The sequence below is a fragment of the Myotis yumanensis genome, unplaced genomic scaffold (assembly GCF_028538775.1).
Source record: "Myotis yumanensis isolate MYYU_CA2020_CCGP unplaced genomic scaffold, mMyoYum1.0.hap1 SCAF_12, whole genome shotgun sequence".
In the NCBI taxonomy this organism is placed as follows: Eukaryota; Metazoa; Chordata; class Mammalia; order Chiroptera; family Vespertilionidae; genus Myotis; species Myotis yumanensis.
The window spans coordinates 41771561-41793467 of NW_027223763.1; the positions used below are offsets into that span (position 1 = coordinate 41771561).

Below are 21907 nucleotides of genomic sequence, written 5' to 3' on the forward strand. Positions count from 1 at the left end.
CTCATTGCAGGGGCACTTTTAGTGAAGTGTTAGTAGTGAAATTGTAAAGGTAGATGTTCAGGTATCTATAATGTCAGAAAAACAGTTTGAGGAAAAAATTAGTCACTTTAGATGGGTAGCAACCAATTTCTTTGTCTATTAACAAGACCATGTGGGGATAGCAGAATCTTCTACCAGTTGAAATGTTAGATAAGCTTAATTAAACATCTTATTTAACTTAAAACAGATTAGTTTATTTAATATTCTTTGATATAAGGATCATCTTTCCTTTGACTTTGTTACTAATAATTGAACCTCTGATTTACCTTTTTACATAAACCACCTCCATCATGTAGAATCAAATTTCCAGCTTTATTTCTTTAAAATAGAGATCTTAATGATAAATGCACAGCAACTGGTAGAAGCCAACTTGTTTTTTTTTTGTTTTTTTTTTTCTTGCTCACTTCAGCAGTTTTTATTGTATTAAAGTAAGTACTTTATGCCCCATACACAATGTTAAAACTTGTTGAGTTCAATATACCATCACTTCTCCCTCAGGGTTAAAAGACACAATGGAAATAGGCTTGCAGAAAAATGTCTGAATTTCATGATTGATAATAGCAATTACCAGTATTAGCAAAACTTACGATGGCCTAGAAACCAACTTGTTTTTTTAATTATTATTTTTTTACAGCTGTCTATTACATATTGTTGTTGTTGCACCATCCCTGGTTTTGCATATAACAGTGGTTCATTCATTCCCATTGCTGTATAGAATTCCATTGTTTTACTATACCATATTGTATTTATCCATTTTGATGTTGATGGGCATTTATGTAGTTTCTAGTTTGGAACTTTCACAAATAGTGCTGCTATGAATATTCTTGTAGTCTTTCAATTGTCCTATTTATGCATTTCTATTGGTTATGTACCCTGGAGTAGAAGTTCAGGGTTATAGTACACAAATCATCAGCTTTAGTAGATAGTGTCAAATAGTTTTCCAAAATGGTTGTACCAATATACTCCCACCAGGGTGTGTGGGTTCCAGTTGCTTCACAGCCTTGAAAATATTCAGTATATCTTTTCTACTTAAATTTTCTATCTGCAGAATTTTAGCCATTCTGATGGGAGTGTTATATTGATATTTCTTTATTCCTTTATTTTAGACATTATTTTATAATAGGTGGGAATTTAGTTCACTTTTTGTTCTCTCTCCCTTCTCCCCAATTTTAATGGTTATATTATTTTCAACTAGAGGCCCAGTGCACAAAATTCATGCACTTGGGGACAGGGCTTGGGGGGGGGGAGGGACGGGTCCCTCAGCCCAGATTGCAAGAGGGTGCAGGCCAGGCCAAGGGACCACACTGATGCACGATCAGGGTTGGGGAGAGATGGGCGGAGGTTGGCCAGCTGGGGAGGGACAGCAAGAGGGCTCCAGGGCATGTTTGGCCTGTCTGGCTCAGTCCCAATCAGCTGGACCCCAGCAGCAAGCTAACGTACCAGTCAGAGCATCTGCCCCCTGGTGGTCAGTGCACATCACCATGAGCAGTTGAGTGGGCTTAGCATATCATTAGCATATTACGCTTTGACTTGTTGAATGGCCAATTGAACAACCGGACACTTAGCATCTTAGGCTTTTATTATATAGGATTATATTATCATTTACCTTTCTACTGTTCATACCTTTTACCTTAGTCATTAGCTCTTAATTTTGAAATAAAATTTTATAAAATATCTAAGTATAGATTTAGAAGGAGGAAAAATTATTAATGTATATATAAAATTTACACTAATGCATCAATGAAAAATAAAAAGGGTTTATAGTAAAGATTCCTACAAATTATAATGACTCTTAAAGAGTATGAAAGCCTGGGCAATTGTAATTTTTTTTACTCTTTTTAAAAAAACATCTTTATTGTTGAAAGTATTACATATGTCCCCTTCCCTCCCCAATGACCTTTTCCAGCCAGACCCCCTCCTCCACTCCTCTCTCCCGCCCACTGTCCCAGGCCTTTAGCACCCTATTGTCTGTGTCCATGGGCTATCCATATATGTATATAAGTTCTTTGGTTGATCTCTTTTCACCCACCCACCCCCACCTTCCCTCTGAGATTCATCTGTCTGTTCTATGCTTCTATATTTCTGGATCTATTTTGTTCATCAGTTTATTTTGTTCATTAAGTTCTACATATGAGTGAGATCATGTGGATTTTGGTTTTTTGCATATGAGGGAATAGTCTACAGAAAAATTAAAAATAGGAAGGAAAGAAGGAAGGATAGGATGGAAACAGGGAAGGAAGATGATGATAAGAGATAGAGATATAGATAGAGATAGAGATAGAGATAGAGATAGAGATAGAGATAGAGATAGAGATGGGGGGGGGGGAGGAACAGAGAGAGAATGCACTAAACAGGGAGGGAGGGAAGGAGGGAAAACAGGTGGGAAGGTAGGTAGCTAGGACTGAAGGAAGAAAGGAAACAGTGCCGATATCTAGCTTGATTCTCTGCCCTGCAATGATTTCAGTAGGGAGGGCTTGATAAGATGTATAACCAGCAAGACTCATCAGCAGGTATTTCAGGGAAGATACGAGATTGTTTTTCTCAGAGAAGGAGGACAATTTTTCACGGAGCTATCACCCAGAAAATGTTATCCACATAGATGGCCAATCTACATAAACCAGCTTAACCCTACTGCTCCCTTTCTTGATTAACAGTTGTAGGATTTGGGAGATTTTTAGCTTGAGTTACAGAAATAATTATTTCAACTCACATTTGTTTGGCTTGTGTGAGACTCAGCCCTCATGTTTACTGAAGGGAATCTAATCATAACTAAACACAAATTCTACATCCTGTCTCTTGTTTCATAGGCATTGGCTAATTCCACTTTGCTGTGAGTCTAGTCATAGTCATTAAGCTTTTAGTAAATTCACAAAGCAGTTGGCCCCAAATTCATTTCACAATCACCATTTTCACATTTCTCTTAGTATGCAAGAGTGCTGATTCTGACTTCTCCCCATTTTGCAAGGGGGTGACAAAAGCAACTAGACGTAGTTTAGCGTAAGAGAAGCGAAATTTAGGGGACTTGCAAAGGCATCTTCAAGTACTTGATGATTATCATAAGCAAGGGAACATATGTTAAATTAGTGTGATGCCAGAATTTAAAATAAGGGTAGAAAAAATGGGTTTTAGTTTAGTTCATACAGATGAGCTCCCTACTGCTTAAAATTGTTTATAAATAAAACACGCTGCTTCTGAGAAAGAATATATTTAATTCTGAAGAATGGATGTTTAGGTAGAGGGTGAATGATAGGATTTGGGTTTCTAAGGTCAGACTTCCAGAAGTCTGTCTCTGAGGTCTATGATTCTTATTATACTGAAGCTGAGACACCACCATCTATCTAATAAAACCCTAGTATGCAAATCGACAGAACGGTGGAACAACCTGCGGAACAACTGGTCACTATGACGTACACTGACTACTAGGGGGCAGGTGCTCAACTCAGGAGCTGCCCCATGGTGGTCAGTGCGCTCCCACAGGAGGAGCGCCGCTCAGCCAGAAGCTGGGCTCACGGCTAGCGAGAGGGTGCAGGCTGGGCTGAGGGACCCACCCCCCAAGTGCAGGAATTTCATGCACTGGGCCTCTAGGCATCCTGTTTCAGAGAAGTTAAAAGTGTGAAAAGTTAATGGTGGTAGAGTTGCTAAAATATGGTTTATATTCTCCTGTTTTGTGAGTAGGGTTTTTGGATCAAACCTGGCTTTGTAGTTTCAATCACTTTCTCTGTTTACCCTACCTCTCCTAGTTAGTCCCAGGGCATGCCTGTGGGTTTACTGAAAATAACCAAAAGAAAAAAAAATTTTTTTCTTATTAACTCTCTTGCAATAAGTGCATGACCATGTGACCTAGAACAAATGGGGTTTGGAGAGAGTTCTGATCATAGACTCATAACATACTCAACAGGCTAGGAGGGCCAGGGAACCTTCCTAGAGTTCCTAGGGCTAAATAAGAGCATTGTTGGCTTTTGATATTTTCTGGAGAATTTTTGGGGCTACTATTCAAAATTTACTTTCAAAACCCAGAACATTTCACAATATTATATTTTGATTGATTCATACATAAATATACATATTTACATTTTTATTTTACATAGAATATATATTATTTAATAATATGGTTAATTTTGCCTTAAACTTGATGTACTAATATTCACATTCTTTAAGCCTAGAAACCATGGAGGAAAAGAGGTTTGTGTCATACTTCCCATTTGCATTTCAATGCATTCGCATCCACCTTTGTCATTGCAGTGACTCTTCCAGTGAAGTTAAGGGGCTGTGGAAATGGCTTTTAACCCTGACTCCAGAATTTCAGTGCTGGTGACTTTAACTGTGCTCTCAGCTATGGTGCTGCCATTCTCTTCGTAAGAAATATGATAGACTTTCAGCCCCGTTTTCCAGTTTCTGGCTATTAGGAAGTCTGGAGAAGACAAATAAAGATCAGAAATGGAAAGGGCCAACTTTCTGTTTACCTATAATCACATCTAATTTAGCCTCTTGTATAATTCTCAGACAGTGCAAAAAAAAAAAATATAGAGATCAGCTTCAAACAAGGCTTTAAAAACACTACTATAAGTAAGATAAGGACAATAAAAAGCTCGTTTTTAGACCAAGCCAGGGGGAAAAAAAAATACGTGTTCAATCACTACATTTTTATAAGTATGTCTAAAAAACTCATCAGTTGCTGTGAGTGTCTATGAAATGCTGGTACCAGCATTCATGACAGATAGCCTTGCTAGCAGGGTTATTTTCCCCTTACGGGGCTGATGTGGGTGAACCAGGGTCTCAAGGCTCTGTGAGGTGAGCATTCTTGGATGTTCCTTAATATATCTGCAAAGGCTCCTCTTAGCTCCTTATTAGAGATTTTATCATTTAACTAAAGAGTGAATCTTTGATGAGGAAAATATGACATTGGGGTGGTGCGGGCGGGGGGGGGGGGGGGCGGGGAGGCTGCTAGCAGCCTTACTCTGTATCTTTAATGCATATTCCTGTTAGCCTATAGTCTACTATAGTCTAGTCCAGGGGTGGGCAAACTTTTTGACTCAAGGGCCACAATGGGTTCTTAAACTGGACCGGAGGGCCGGAACAAAAGCATGGATGGTGTGTTTGTGTGAACTAATATAAATTCAAAGTAAACATCATTACGAGTACGGTCTTTTTGTTTTTTAGTTTTATTCATTTCAAACGGGCCAGATCCGGCCCACGGGCCATAGTTTGGCCACGGCTGGTCTAGTCACTGCCCCTTCCTTAATTATCTGGTCTTGCAAGACCTGTTTACCTAAATACTCACATCTTACAGAGGCCATAAACCATGAACCATACACAACCCCCAGAGGGGGTTATCAGCGCTGGCACCAGGCCAGGCCTTTAGCTGTGGTCTCACGGCCCCCATCCCAACACACAGGGCTTTTTGCAAAGCCTGAGAAAGGTCTGGAAGTCTGATCCTTATTTGGGGGACAAAGAAACCAAAGGGTATAAAGAGAAAGCTTCCTCCATATTGGCTTGCTCAGGATTTGGAGAACTGACCCCCTGAGTCACTGTACGAATACATGTGAAACGTCTGGAAATAAATGGGTTTTTCCTGTATCTCTGAGGACTCCTGTGTGTACATTTTCCAGTCGCCTGGTAAATTCTATAACACCTTCAAGGCATTTAGGTTAGTACATATATTTTCAATCTCCTAGGGAGTTTTCCCCTTTGTTGGCAAGTAAAGGAAAAGGTAAATATTTAAGTCACAATTTTCTGACTTTTATTCTCCTCCCCAACTGATATTTAGTTTTCATACCGCACTAATTTGTAAACTATGCATAATCATTTGGATTTATTTTTTGTGAGGGGGGAGGAATCTGGACTGAATTATTATATTTCCGTGAAATATCACTAATAATTTCAAACCCAGGTACTTAGATAGGAAGTGAGAAACTGCAAAATGGAGTCTGTGGTTTTTTCATTAAATGGCATTGTGTGTTGCAAACATTGTTTAGAGTCTCATTTTGTTTAATATGGGTGTATGATTTCTGGGCACAGAGGGTGTTTAAAAAGGTAGGAAGTAGGCTCTGTGGGTCTGTTTGCTTAAGATGACAAGATTAATATTAATGTAGCACTACATACAGGCACACAGCTGTGGGATCTTAGAGCTCTGTACTTCATTTCTGTAAACTAGCCAGTTCCAAACTCTGCTTAATCAGACTGACCACTGACAATGTTACAGAATTTACCAGGCGACCGAAAAATACACAAGAGTTCTCAGAGATTCAGGATAAACCCATTTATTTTCAGATGTTTCACATGTACTAGTACAGTGACTCAGGGGAGCCTGTTTCCAAATCCTGAGCCCCCTAACTACCCTTTATATCCTTTGGTTTCTTTGTCCCCCAAATATGGGTCAGACTTTCGGACCTTTCTCGGGCTTTGCAAAAAGCCCTGTGTGTTGGGATGGGGGCCGTGAGACCGCACCTAAAGGCCTGGCCTGGTGCCAGCGCTGATAACCCTCTCCAGGGTTGTGTATGGCTCATGGTTTATGGTCTCTGTAAAATGGGAATATTTAGGTAAATAGGCCTCGCAAGACCAGATAATTAAGGAAGTGACTTGATTATAGGCTAACATGAATGTGCATTAGGGATACTGATTAACTAGGTACAGAGTCAGATTGCTAGCCCTCTCCCAAAAAATGTATTTTTATGTTCCCCATCAACAACTCAGATTATGATTTTCACAACAATTTTCCTTAGTATTTTTCATCCTTCTCCTTTCCTCTCAATCCCCCTTTCCCTTTCCCTTCTGGGAGAATGCTCTATTTCAAACATAAAAATAAAAACTGAAGCCCTAACCGGTTTGGCTCAGTGGATAGAGCATCAGCCTGTGGACTGAAGGGTCCCAGGTTCAATTCCGGTCGGGGGCATGTGCCTTGGTTGCGGGCACATCCCCAGTGGGGAGTGTGCAGGAGGCAGCTGATTGATGTTTCTCTCTCATTGATATTTCTGACTCTCTATCCCTCTCCCTTCCTCTCTGTAAAAAATCAATAAAATATACTTTAAAAAAATAAAAAATAAAAACTGAAGACACATCTGTTGCCATTGCAACAGGTAGGCAACCAGATCTTTTGACCAGGCCCCCTTCTCTTTAATACTGAGTAAGGTCATTGTCTCAGCTTTTGTAAATCTGTGATGGCCCCAATGGCTCTCTCTCATCTGATTAAGGGCATTTCTGAAAACAAGGACAGCTCAGTCTGGTAAAATAACTGACACAAACCTTATGAGAGACTGCAGGCTTTCCTTCTTAGGAGCAGAAGGCAGACATGTGAACCTAGAATGAGGTGGAAGTGTCAAAGAATATCCAGCACACTGGTTGATTGCTGTACCACCCTTGCCCCAGGAGGGAGAAGGTAAACGGAAGATCCCATTCCTACCCCAGAGAGAGAGAGAGAAAAAAATGCGTTGGTTAAGAAATATCAACCCTTTCTTCTCTTCAAGGACCCTCCTTTGCTCTGTTCCCATAGTATGGGTCCTTGAAGGCTTAATTGCGGCAGAGCAGCAAGAATCCCCTGGGAAGGTTTTTCAACTATTCCGATTCCCAGGCCACAACCCGGCCAATTAAAGTGGACTACGAGGAATATGAGCATTAATAACAGCAACAAAAACGATTTAGATAACTCGGATGTGCAGTCCAGTTTAAGGACCAGTGGGCTAGGTTGAGCAAGCGTGAGAAGGAATTAGCTTGGCGCCTGACAAGGAGATGAAGCTCTATTCTCCGGGAGGACACTTAGGAGGCAGCTGTTGCATCAACCAGGAGAAAGGGGAGAAAGAGACAGGAGGGAGGACAAAGTTGTTCACTTCCTGTCTTTCCCCAAGTCCAGGGAGACTCCACCCACCCAGTGTGGGGGACCCAGGCTTGCACCTGCAGCTAAGGGTGGGGTGAGGTTGGTCTCCAGGCCTGGGGGACTGGGCGGGGTCAGGTGACTGGAGGTAACTACCCGGCGAGCATCAATAGCCCCAGGTGTGGGCACTGCGACTTGGGGTGGAGAGAAATTTGGGGCGCAAAAGGAAGCTGGCTCCGGTGCAGGTGGCGCTCGCAGTCCCAGCCCAGTGGAGCCAATCGCGGGCGCAAGCGCAGCCTGGTGGCGACGGCGGTAACGGAGCGCAGCGCGGGGCTCTGGCAGGAGCCGGGCGGAGGCAAAGGCGGCGCCAAGAGAGAGCTGCGCCGAGGCGGGAGCGAGACCTGCGGCGAGAGGAGCGAGCGAGAGCCCCGGGCGCCGCCGGGGTGTTACCCGGCCGGGAGAGGCGAACTTCGCATGGGGAAGAAGTGGCGGGATGCGGCGGAAATGGAGCGGGGCGGCTCGGACCGGGAGGACGGCGGGGAAAGCCGCAGGTGCAGCCGGAACGCCAGCCGGGGCAGGTTGGCCGAGTCGTGGAAAAGGTTAAGTTCCAAGCAGGGGTCCACCAAGCGCTCGGGACTCCCATCGCAGCAAACGCCGGTGAGTGGCCCGGGAGGGAACCCCCCTGGGTCTCTCCTTCCCTTTCTCTCTCCACACGCGACTCGAGCCCTTTCCATGGTGCTGAACTTGCCTCCTGAGGGCTCCAGCCAAGGAACTTGTGGAGTCGCTTCTAATGGGGGGGGGGGGGGGGGGGGGAGTGGAGACTGTGAGGAGCGACAAGAAGGAATGACTTCCTTTTCGTCAGCCACAGAGAGTCTCCTGACGTCTCTGGTGTCTTTGCAAAAACTGGGGAACATGCTCGAGAGGCGAGGGGCTCACGGTCTGATCATCAGAGTTTGGAGGGTGTGCGATGCTGGGGAGGGTATTGTTGTGACTCGGGTGCCCGTCCTGGGGATCTTTCTGTCTAGCATGTTCGGAGGTACTTGGCAACCACTGAATTAGGGGGGAATGGGGAGGGTATGATATATATTTACTCTCTTAACAGTTGCTCTTTTCCATCCCACACCCCCACTATGTTAATGGGCGCGTTTAATTGTTTGCCGAGTATCATTTGCATGAACAGAATAGCAAAAATACCCCAGGTGCTTATCATCCTACTGTTAACACATACGACATTCAGAAAAAAAACAGTTTTCCCAGGTGTCAGCTCCTCCTCGATGTCTAGTTGGTGCGACAGAAGCACACCAGTGAATTAATGTAGGCATCGGATGTGTAGAGAAGTACAGTTGATAAAAAAACTTTAGCTGCATTTGCATTTTTAGTGTTTAAATATTAGCTGCTTCCCTTCAGCCTAGAAGGAGAGAACTGTGTTCGAAGAGTGCAGAGCCCTCCTGTTGCTCAGAGGGAAGAAGGACACGTCATTTTTAACTTCCAAAATATTGAGGACCTCAATGTGTGTGTGTGTGTGGGGGGGGGGGGGGGGTTGGGGGGGAAAAGAGGTGTACTTATGTTTTACATATAGAGGAGTTTTCAGCAAATATTGCATGGTGAAGAGAAAGTGAATTAATTAAAAGAGAGGATGGTACATAAGCATTGGATTTCATAGCATGAACAATGTTAGGCTGCTGTATCTGAGCAGGGTCGTCATTGGAGGCTAAAAATGAATCCCTGAAAAGCAGGAAGTTTAAAACATTACTTCAACAGAATGAAATGTAAACACGTTACAATTTCTAGGGTGTTTATTTTGTTTGCTTGTTCACAAAAACTAGTAGAAAGTGGTATTAAATTTGAAATATTTTCTGTAATGTTTAGTGAGTTTTGTAAGTTTTTTAATTTTAATGTAGATACAGTACACTGAAAATGCAATTCATTTTATTGCATGCATTGAAATATTATTTATTTAGAAATGTAGACTTGAAAATATTTTAAAAGGAGATTACTGTTCTGAAGATAGGTTTTTCTAAAATAAATTATGTAGAAAACATGACATTGATGACTTTTGGTTTCTGTCAATTATGTGAGCTAAGAATTAATTTTATCCCCCTTTTAATAGAAAGCCTAAGTATTATTCTTAGTAACTTATGTTGCTTCTTCGATTCTGTTCAACAGGTGTGTGCAGAGTCTATATTAAGGCTATATAAGAATCTTCATATAACTATAAGTTGGGTTGAATAACTCACAGGTTTGTTATGTAGAATAAAGATGTGTGTGAGAAAGAGGGCATAATAGGATACCAGGACAACCAGAAGGCATCTGGAAAAGTAACTGTGACCCCTTGTTTACTAAGGATGGTGAAGGTGCTATATTTTTCTGCAGTACTTGTTCATTGAAACATTAGTAATTCAGTTAAAATCCAGTTACGGCAAAAGCCTGAGCTTATTCTCACATTGTATGGCAAGTTTAATATTGATTTTGTTCTGAAAAAATCTAATAAGTGCTGCTCGCCATGATTTTAATTATCAAATTAAAAAACACACACAAAGATAATGAGGTTTTTAACGAAGGTTTGATTCCATTAGTTGTTAACAAAGACTTTCTACTTCATTTGTAAGAGAGACACCCCACTTATTTATGCAAACAGGAGAGAGGGTCTAATAATGCTTGTAGCAGATATGCTTTATACAAGTTTTAATCTTCAAGGTAAGATTCTCCCCCTTTAAAGTGAGTTGGTGGTATTTTAAACTTACTGTATTTCATGCAAAAAAATAGCTTAAACTATACAGTAGGAAGTGATTAAAGCAACTAATTTAACTAATGGTGCTTTTTGTTTATTCTTATTTATAAACAAGGTATTCTGTGATGTGGCTTTGGATCTTACTCATTTTGTGTTCTACTCAGAAATATTGTGGTAGCCATCCTGAGGAAAATCATGTGAGGATTTTACTCTCTTTTTTTAAGTCAAAATAGATAAATGTGTAAAAATTTAGTAAATAATTTCAATTGGGAGCTTTCCTACATCTTTCTTTCTTTTGAGAATGTAAAATGATTACATAGTTGTTCTATTAATGTGGCCTTTGTTACTCTTTGCTATAGTTAGAGCCTTGAAATCACTACTAGTTAAAGTTATTCCCAGGGAACGCTATAGTCCATGACTTTCTCCCCCAGGGAATGATTGCATTATCTTTCATTTTAATGAACAACAAGGCATGCATACATCATAATTAATGGGAGAGGTTTTCTCTAGCAAGGAGAGGTCTGCCATAGTCTTGGTCATCTAGAAAATACTTTGCTTTTATGATCTGAGTCATGGTGTTTTTGTGTGTCAAGTGTAGGGGAGGTCTGTTTGAATCAATCTTGGTAATTAGATTTTCTACTCCACTTATCACTAAGTATGTTGTGGTTTTCGTAGAGATTTCTCAGATTTCTTAGATTTCTTATGATTTTAATGCCATTATTAGTAATAAAAAAGTTGCATTTCTGGCACTCTGTTTAGTACTCAGAAAAATGGTCTTCTGGAGTTCTTTCTGGAGTAAGGTAGGCCCCTGTAGGACAGTGTGTACCGTCCCTGCCACAGCTCTCTGGGGTCTGCTTCTGTTCTGGCACCAGCCAGGCCAAAGCAGCACCACCCTGTGCAACATCTGGTGGAAAGGGCAGCTGTTCTGATTCACAAGAGTGGCATTTAAAGGGTGTGTTTTCAAGTTCTGGGCCGCAGTATGTCTAACAAATCAATTCTTGATGATTTTTCAAAAGATATTGTTTTCATTTTATAATTCAGGAAACACTCTTCTCTCCCCTATTCTTATGCTTTATGGCTGACAATGCAAGCTTTAGGCTAGTAATATACTGTATTCAAATTATATTCCAAATCATAAAGTTCTGAAAGAGTGCAGTAGGATTTAATCATACTTACTCCTTGGAATTTGTTTCTCTCTGAAAGTGGTTCACAGATTATTTTTTAAAATATAAAAACAGTGTTTTTGAGTAAATATAATTTTATGTTAGTTTTTTAAAAATATGTTTATTGATTTCAGAGAGGAAAGGAGAGAGAGAAACATCAATGATGAGACAGAATCATTGATCGGCTGCCTCCTGCACAACCCCCTACGGGGATCGAGCCCGCAACACAGGCATGTGCCCTTGACCAGAATCGAATCTGGGACCCTCAATCACAGGCCGATGCTCTATCCACTGAGCCAAACCAGCTAGGGCTTATTTTAGTTTTATAGGTAGATTAGTATAAAAGACTATATATTTGAATTTTGGATATGAAATTAAGTTTCTTAATATTAATGTGTTACATAATGTCTCTGTTGAATTGGTCAATAGGCATAAAAGTAAAATGACTTTGCCTCCATTCTATATGATCTGAATTTCATGTTTCTTCTTGAGGTATTGTTCTTGCTACTCTTTTTATTTGGTTCAATTCTATCTACATAGAAATGCATGGAGATCTGTTGAAAGGTGATTCAGCAAGTGCTGTCTGGTGTTACAAATATCAAATGCTCACCTCAGCATGTATGCATTTTTAATTTTGAAAGGTGATTACCTCCTGTAGTCCCACTACTATTCAAAGGCTTGTTTTCATATAATTGCAGATTTAATTTAATCTCAAAGTAAGCACTGTGTAAAAGAAAAAGAAACAGTTCTGAGAGAGTGAAATGATGTGTAATTAGAGTTGTTTTTCAACCTTAGGTGGCATGCTTGCTTCCACTAATGCCATAATTACCCTTATCAGCAAGTGCCAACCACCGAACATCACACCTTGTGCAGACAGGTGAGCAACTGAGAGTGTATCGAAATCACAGTGAGCGTTCTGAAGCTGCAGTGCCGCAAACTAGATAAGCCTGGTTCAGCTGGTTACCAGTCACTCTTCCCACCGTGGTTTGAGATGTTATGACTGCAGGATTCCATGAACAACCTGTTTCCATTCCTGCGGCTGACTTGCTCCGCTGGCCTCTTTCTTTCCTTCTTTCTTTCCCACTGTTTAAGATTCTATCAGGAGAATTCCTTCTTTCTTTCCCACTGTAGGTGACTTCCGGCTTTTCTAGACCTCGTTTGAAAGCTGGGTTCTTCAAGATCTTAAAATAAATGAGGAACGCTGAGTCAAAGGCAGGGCTAAAGTCAGAAAAACTCATCTCCAAACCAATGGCCTATTTGAAGATGGTGTGGATGGTAGATCCCTTGGTAGCTGTAGTAGAAATAACAGCAAGCTGAAAAAAAAAGAATCCTCTGTTTCCTTTTTCAGTGTCTGATGGGCTATTGCAGTGTCATTAAACCCTTAATAGTGTGTTCTTGTTACACAAAGGGCTCTCCTGGTGGAAGCAGAATGAGTCCCCTGCAGTGCTTGTCCATTACTGAATAAGCCTTTCCTTGACAGGTTGATTTTTGTCTACTGCCCTTTACTCACTGTGTTAAAAAACTAAAAAAAGGGAGAACGTTTTATTGCTCAGGAATACAGATGTATTCTACTGTCATTGTGAGATTTTTTTGATGGGGGAAAAAAAGCCATTTTCATCATGATTCATTTTGTTTAAGCATTTCTGAAATGTCATCTTTTTTTCCCCAGTAATTAATATAACAACTAACTATCTTTTTCTCATCAATCATAGTGAATTAAATTTTAATTTGGCTTCATCATTAATTTGAGGGCCATGAACATATTAGCTGGTAAATGAGCAACTCAAACATTTTAAGTTTTGAGAAGTAAAATATCCTTGTATGGTGATAGTTTTAAACGTGTTTTCAACTATTTAAAAACATATTAGAACAGTTGCTCCTGCCATTGTTTTTTGAGATATTTAAAAAACCGAACCATTAAAATCATTTATAAATAGTAGCAAAACATTATATTCATCTGTTCTGACCAGATGTGATGGTCTGTGCATTGGCTTTACTTTTTGTTTTTGTTTTTTTCATTTGCAAAGCCAAAGGAAGGCTGATAGACCAAAAATGGAAGGCTTGCAGAGAACATTGTTTAAAAAAAAACACTTTTATTCCTCTACAGTTTGTTGGGTAGCTAGGAAAGGTTAGGCACCATGGTAGGTACTGGACAACTTTCCTAAAAGAACTGATGGTTTAATTCAAGACAGGTATGCAGAGCAACAAGACAGAGATGTATAGAGTTTAGCTTTATCATCAGAATGCAGTAGAGCAAAGGTTGAAGCAGTTGATGTCATGAGGATAAGGAGGATAAGAAGTTAGAGAAAAAGTTTCCTAGGTTTGGTGCCTCGTTCTTAAAAGATGAGAAAGAAAAAGAGTTGCTTGGATTTTGAAAGAGCCTTGCCTTTCTGAGAGTCAGTATTGCCCTCTTTCCAGGTTTTGCCTAGTACAGTGGCCTAGTACAAACTAAATATGTACTAGGCCAGTGGTCGGCAAACTGTGGCTCACGAGCCACATGCGGCTCTTTGGCCCCTTGAGTGTGGCTCTTCCACAAAAAACCAACTTCTGTGCGTGGGCCACGAAGTTTCAATCCCACTGTACATGCGCACCTGCATGTGGTATTTTGTGGAAGAGCCACACTCAAGGGTCCAAAGAGCCGCATGTGGCTGGTGAGCCGCAGTTTGCCGACCACTGGCCTAGTACATATTTAGTTTGTAATGTTAGTGAATAATTCACTATTATCACGTAAAAATATGTATTTTTATGAAAACTTTTTTTTAAATTCAGAAATTGCTAAAGTGTTTCTTTGTATCATTGGCCTAACCAAATACCTCAATACTTTGATCTCTCCAAATACCTCAATGGATGTGGGAAATTTCTCAGATGTCAAAAAGGTGGGAATCATTATTTTAGTTGTCCCAAGGGCAGTTATTTAAGTTCAGAGTTTACATGAGAAACTGCCAATCCATGCGTCAGTGTCACGGGAATGCATATCATTCAAAATGCCTTTCTAGAATACCAGAAGTTCAACCACAAAATAGTCACATAAAACACATCCATGGTAATAACCAACTAGGTTTTGTCCTCTTCAAAGGTTGGGCTTTCTTGGACTTCTCTGGGAATGAACTTTATAATAGCGAGTTTAGGAAGGAGGGCTGTATTGATTAAACTATCCCAAGAGGCTCAATTTGAATGCAATTCCTCTCTACTTTGGGAAATCCAAATTAATTTTAGAGAAAAGTATGGAATCAAGCGGATCTAGATTGGAATCCTGACTCAGTTATTAGCTGTGTGGCTAGAGGCAAATTACAGTTCTATACCTATTTTCTCCTCTATTCTATCAGGAGAATTCCTTCTTTCTTTCCCACTGTTGAAGATTCCCTACCATACTCTTGATTCCTCAATGGTAAAAAATATTCTGAACTTGAGGACCATTGTTCTTATATATTTATTTATGTTTATTTTTTAAAAATCTCAACTACATATGTATTTATATAGATGTATAAGTAATTTAAAAACCTTTATATAAATTGTGTTGTACTGTATATTCTCTTGAAATTTGCCTTTTTCACATAACATTGTATATTTTAAGGTATATCAAGATGTTACTTGTAAATGTCCTCTATTATTTCAGTATCTGTTGTACCACAGGTAATTTGCTCATTGCTTTACTGGCAAAAATTAAGTTTTTCTTTTCTTTCTTTCCTTTTTTCTATTTCAAGTAGCATTCATGAACATCTTTGTACTTGTCTCTTTGGTTCTTAATTTGCAAATACTTTGGCAGGTTATAAACTCAGAAACTGAGCTTGCTCTTTGGAAACCATAAGGACAAGGGCTTCTTCTCTGGAGCTGTTTTGGACCAGAGAAAGGTCAAGCCAAAATTTGCAAGGGGCTGAAGGAAAGTGGTGCTGGCTGTCTACTTTAAGACTGTATTGACACTCATATCAGACAGACTTGATTTCCAGTTTGACTTAGGTCATTAATGGTTTTGCAATTTAGTCTTTCTGTACCTCATTGTCTTAATCATAAAACCAAGATGGGAATATCTGTCCCCAGGATAAATTGTGAACCTTGGGTTTTGATGTATATAGCTTGTTCAGTGCCTGGCAAGAGCTACTTGTTAAATGAAACATTACCTAACTATGGTGTTAACAAGAAGTGTTACAGCAGATATGAAAAGCAGAAGTTGCCTTTGTTTGATGGGGAAGTGCTGTTTGTCTTTAATTCTTCCGCAGTTAGAACGTGGTTGGTTATGGCTAAGATGTAATATAAGGCTAATGATTGTCTGCACTAGGCTTCTAATTGGACTTTAAAAATGTTTTTTAAATTAAATCGGCTCGTCCTCTTCAAGATGATTGTTTTTCACAATAGATCCTGGTCCTTGAAATGTCCATCATTCTACATTTTTCTGGAGGTGAATTTGACAGTTTGAGATAAAATGTGAAATTGATACCATATTGACATATAGGATGCCCTTTGCTTTGATATTTTTATCATTGGATTCTTTATGTTATGAAATAAATTGTGATTATAAAATTATTTTCTTTATAAACATTATGACTTTTGGGAAAGAATGCATTTTAAAATAGTTTTATTCTGGAAAATTCAAACCTACATAACAATAGGGAAATAGTATAATAAACCCCAGGTACTCATAACCCAGCTTCAACAGTGATCAAATCCTGACAAATCTTGCTTCATCTATGCCCATATTTTCTATTTCTTCCCTCTCCAATATGTTATTTAAAAGCAAATGTTAAATATCATTTCATCTAAAAAAATAATTGAAAGGTAAAGGCTCATTAAAATGAAATGTAAACAAATTAATAGTTTCCTAATACCATTATATATTAAGATAGAACCACATTTCCTTGACGATCTCATAAATCTGTGTTGTTTTTTTTTTTACCCGCAGTTAATGTGAATTGACACATTAAAATTGTTTTTTTAGCTCTAACCGGTTTGGCTCAGTGGATAGAGCGTCGGCCTGTGGACTGAAGGGTCCCGGGTTCGATTCTGGCCAGGGACATGTACCTTGGTTGCGGGCACATCCCCAGTGGGGGGTGTGCAGGAGGCAGCTGATCGATGTTTCTCTCTCATTGATGTTCCTAACTCTCTATCCCTCTCCCTTCCTCTCTGTGAAGACTCAATAAAAAATAAATTAAAAAATAAAATTGTTTTTTTAGTCTACAGTTCCCCCCTTCCTGACCTTTTTTTCTGTTGAAAATTATTTGTCAAAGAAAATTGTCTGTCCTGTATCATTCCCCAAATTCTACATTTTGCTGATTATATGCCAGTAGTGTTACCTTCCATGTTTCTCTGTCCATTGTGTTTCCTGTGAACTGGTAGTTTGACAAACATGTTTGATCAGTTTTGATTTTTTCAGCAAGAATATTTCATAGGTATTTTGGTTGCCTCTCATTTTAGGTATTAGCTACCATTGAAGATCAGTGCCTAGAGCAGAGGTTGGCAACCTTTTAATGCAAAGGACCAAATAGTAAATATGTTAGGTTTTGAGTACCATAAGGTCTCTTACAGCTACTCAATTCTGCTGTTACAGCTCAAAAGCAGCTATAGACATTATGTAAATAAATGGGCATGGCTGTGTACCAATACAGCTTTATAAATAAACACTGAAATAGGAATTTCATATAATTTTTACATGTTGTGAAATATTAGTGTACTTTTGATTTTTAAAAACCACTTAAGAATGTAAAAATCATTTTTAGTTCACAGGCTAAGAAAAAAACAGGCCATGGACTGGATATGACCCTTGGTGGGAGTTTGCTGATCCCTGTCCTCTCCATTGCTTCATTAGGGCATTGCAAATGGTGATAGTACAGTTCATTCTTTCCTTTTTCATTTATTAGATGAACTTTTTTTTTTTAATAAATAAGAACCCTCCCCATCAAGTATTTGCTTACCCTGAATTATACTTTATACAGTAAAGTCAAGATAAATGCTTGAGAGAGAGTTTCTAAAAAGTTGAACTAATAATAATAGGAGCTGTGTTGTGGCATTGATCTGTTTGTTTGCTGTCAGGCCGTAGATTTTAATTGGGTCACTGTGTTCAGTTAAACTCTCAGAAAATATTTGGCTTGTTTGTCATGGAGGCCAATTAAGGTGTCATTAAGAAATGGAATATGTAAAAATATATTGTCTAACTATTTCTGTGTTAGATTTTGCTCTCAGGATTTTAAAAAATCATGAGCATTGTGTTTGTTACATTTCTACTGTTGCCTTAAGAACTTACCACAAAGTTAGTGGCTTAAAGCAATATGAACTTATTATCTTACAGTTCTGTTGTTCAGAAGTCTGGCACAGGTTTCTCTACATTAAAATTAGGAGGTCAGTAGGGCTGTGTTCCTTTCTGTAGTCTCTAGGGAGAACCCATTCACTTGTCTTTTCCAACTTGTAGAAGATACCAGCATCCCTTGGCCCCTGGCCCCTAGTTCCCTTGTCTTTCTTCAAGGGCAGCCAGATTGTATCTGATTGACTCCCACTCCCATCCTCACATTGCTTTCTCTCCCCTTCTCTTCTGCCTCCCTCTTCCATATTATAGACCAGTGGTTCTCAACCTTGGCTGCACATTAGAATCACCTGGGAATCTTTTTAAAATCCTGATTTCTGGGCCTCTGAGGAAATCAGGATTTTAAAAAGATTCCCAGGTGATTCTAATGTGCAGCCGAGGTTGAGAACCACTGTAAAGACCCTTAGGATTATAGGGGACCCACTGGGATAATCCACAACACCCTCTTTAAGGTCAGTAATTAGCAAGCTTGAGTCCCTTTGCCATGTTAAGTAACATATTCACAGGTTCTGGAGATTAAGATGAGGACCACTTTTGGAGGCCATTCTTTTGCTTTTCACTGGCTTTAAAATATCATTGTTTTGTTAAATATTTTTTTAAAATATATTTTTTATTGATTTCAGAGAAGAAGGGAGAGGGATAGAGAGACAGAAACATCAGTGATGAGAGAGAATCATTGATTGGCCGAGGATGGAGCGTGCAACCTGGGCATGTGCCCCGACTAGAATTGACCCGGGACCTCCTGGCTCATAGGTCAATCACTGAGCCATACCAGTCCAGGGTCATTTGTAAAATCTTTACTAAACAAAGTTTTGAAGATGGTGGTGAAAGATGCTCTAAGGTGCTTTAAATCCATGACATATACTCCTCTATTTGGAAAGGGGTTCTATGGGCAAACAAAGGAACAGAATAGGTGAGGGTTCACTGCACTCTTCCCCCACCCCCACAACTTTATTCAGCTATAATTTACAAATGAACATTGTACATATTAAGGTATACAACTTACCTTAAATATATATAATTATAGACATGATGTTCCGAGATTATATACATTGTGAAATGATTACCGCAATCAAGCTAATTGGCATATTCGTCACCTCGTGTAGTTACCAGATTTGTTTTTGCAGTTAGAACATTTAAGGTCTATTCTCTTAGCAGATTTCAAATATATAATACAATATTGTTAACTGTAGTCATCACGTTGCACATTGGGATCTGCAGAATTTATTTATCCTGCGTAACTGAAACTTACACTTTTGTTTCCTGAGTGTTGAATTTATAATGATGTCTGTAGAAGTGAAAATTGCCTTTCCCACCAGTAGATTTGGGGATATAAATATTTTGTTTTGACTTACTTTTTAATGAGTCTGTACAAGATAAAATTTCATGCTGCAGGAGAAACAAATGTGAAAAAGACTTTTGGAAGACTGATTTATGGTGGTGGGAGGGATGAAATCTTAAGTTGGCATACAGCATGATATACACATAATGGCATATAGTTAGCAATGAAAAGTAAACAATATGTTATGACTTATAAGTCTATTAAAATTATCTTAATTAAATTATTGGTCTGTTATAAAGCTTGGTGAGACTGGCCAAATGAATGAGGAAATCAATTGATCGGCCCTATGAATAAACAAATGATGGCATTTTCAGTTTTTAATTCACTGAATTGAAGCTGTAAAAGTAAAATGGAATTTTTGGATATCCTTATAAATATTAATTTTCTAGACAGACATTGCAAAGAGCAATTGTTACTACTTTGTAAATATTTTATTAATTTTGTTCTTCTTAATGAATGCAAATAACCTTTAACTTGAAATTTTGAATTACAACTATTTTTTAAACAGGACCTTTACAGCTTTTTTTCCTGTTATTTCAGAATGTCTGATTTTTCATATAAGTGCTTGTCTCTTTTACTCAATAATCATTATAACAATAGATAGTTACAATAAACCACTATATTAATAGGAAAGAAAGGAGGATGAATATTAACACCAAATGAGGACATAGCAATAGAGGAGAGTTTTCAAAATGCGAAGATCAAATGAGGTGAAAAGTTGAGTCTTTCTTTCTGAAAACATGTCTATTTATTTTCTTTATTGAAATACTGACACATAACACTGTGTAAATTTAAGGTGTACAACATGTTAATCTAATACATTTATATATTGTAATATGATCACTATAAAAACAAAACAAATTCTGACCAAATTACTGGAAATTTCCCAGACTGTGATTGCCTCAGCTACAGCAAATGGGGCAATGAACAATTAAATTGTAAAACTTCAGGGAAACAGCAAGTTGATTGTTTTCCACATCTGTCACATGATGGAAGACGTTCTGTGGTGAAGTTTCAAACATTTTCAAGGTATATGAAGCCTCTACATTGGGAGACTACAGAGCTTGGGAGTGAAAGGTACCCTGGTTTGGAGCTGCTATCTTCCTATCCCAAGTCAGAGAGAGAGAAAAAAAAGAGAAAGAGAGAGTGAGAGAGGGAGAGAGGTAGGCAGGGAGGGAAAAGAGATAAAAGGGGAGAGGGAGATACAGATGGGTAGACAGAGATAAAAGTATTCTAACTATAGCATTTGCAGCAGATATTCTTGGGCTATGTATCAACAATAGTCAGTCATTAGTATATGTATGGAATGTTTTGAACTTGAAATTTCAGCAGGTGTTCAGAATTAGGGAAAAATAAACAGACATATTAGTAGACATACAACTGATGGAAACTCTATTTAAGCAGTGGGATATGAAAGCCCAGAGATTCTGCAGTTGGTTACTCATGGCTGCTGAGAAATACCAGTGAAGCATGGAACAGAAACCAGAGAAAGCTGACGTCCATGTCCATAGCGAGGCAAAAGGACCACGATGAAGACAAAAGATGCAGACCCTGACTTAAGATAGAGACATTTCCCTTTATCATTTCTGACTAAGGGTTTCACTATGGCTAGAGCTATGTATTATTATTGTTACTATGACAACTGGTATATGTGATTAAGTTTTAGGTAATTGGAGAGTTACCTCTATTCATTTTATTCCCCTTTTGTTGTCTTTTTACTGTAAAGTCTGTCACAAAAGTAGTCCTTCAGGAATTACTGAGGGGAAGCAGCATGATTGGACCTGACAGATGTTTGTTGTCATCAACCCATTGCCCAGTGGGAGTACCAGCTGCAGAATAAGATCGACTCCCACTTGTTTTGACTTGATTTACAGTACAAAGTTATCCTTCTATGTAATGACACATTTTGAACACAGAGATAAACTTTAAGACTGCTTTCCTTTGTTCTGATTATCAGCAGCCATTTGGTGGGAAATAAAGATGAGTTTTTAAGCATTTAAAAGCACTAAATGAAATTAGTTTTCTTTAAAAGATAAACAATAAAGATTCAAATTACAAGAGCCCAGGACAAAGTGGAAATGATCTTGGTTGCAGCTACCAAAAGAGGTTGTTTAAAAGGGGCATCAAGTTATTGGATGTAACTATAGAATGCAGTGGTAACAGTAACTAAAACAAGAGCTTACTTCATGTTATGAAGACAAGATGCTCCAAATAAATAGACGATGAAAAATGAATGCAGGAAGAACCAGTGTTAAATAATGGCCAAGTCCTACTTTTGTCTCATTACCCACTAAGTAGGTGGGGGAGGGATGTGTGTGTGTGTGTGTGTGTGTGTGTGTGACCATAGCATGTCATGTAATACTGGTGCCTTTGGGTCCACTGATGGAGACAGTCAACTAAGCTGGTATGATAACATCATGGTCCTGCATTGATCTGAGCAGTGAGGTAATTCACAGGATATCATATTACCACATCGTTTGTGAATCATACACATTATAAAAGCTTTGGAAGGCTGGGCATTATTTCTTCTTCT

At 39.0% G+C, this 21907-nt stretch overlaps 1 protein-coding gene across 6 annotated transcripts in view; it reads left to right on the forward strand.

Annotated features, from left to right (window-relative positions):
- TRPM3 (transient receptor potential cation channel subfamily M member 3) overlaps positions 1–21907 on the forward strand; it is a 773499-nt gene that overhangs the window by 74948 nt on the left and 676644 nt on the right. For 5 of the 6 annotated variants that reach the window (XM_070431508.1, XM_070431509.1, XM_070431510.1 and 2 more), the window contains exon 1: positions 8321–8503. The exons of the other annotated variant lie outside the window; for it this stretch is intronic. In XM_070431508.1, coding sequence (XP_070287609.1) covers positions 8321–8503 — 183 coding nt within the window. Of the gene's footprint in view, positions 1–8320; positions 8504–21907 lie in introns of those variants that run through there. 6 annotated transcript variants of the gene reach the window in all.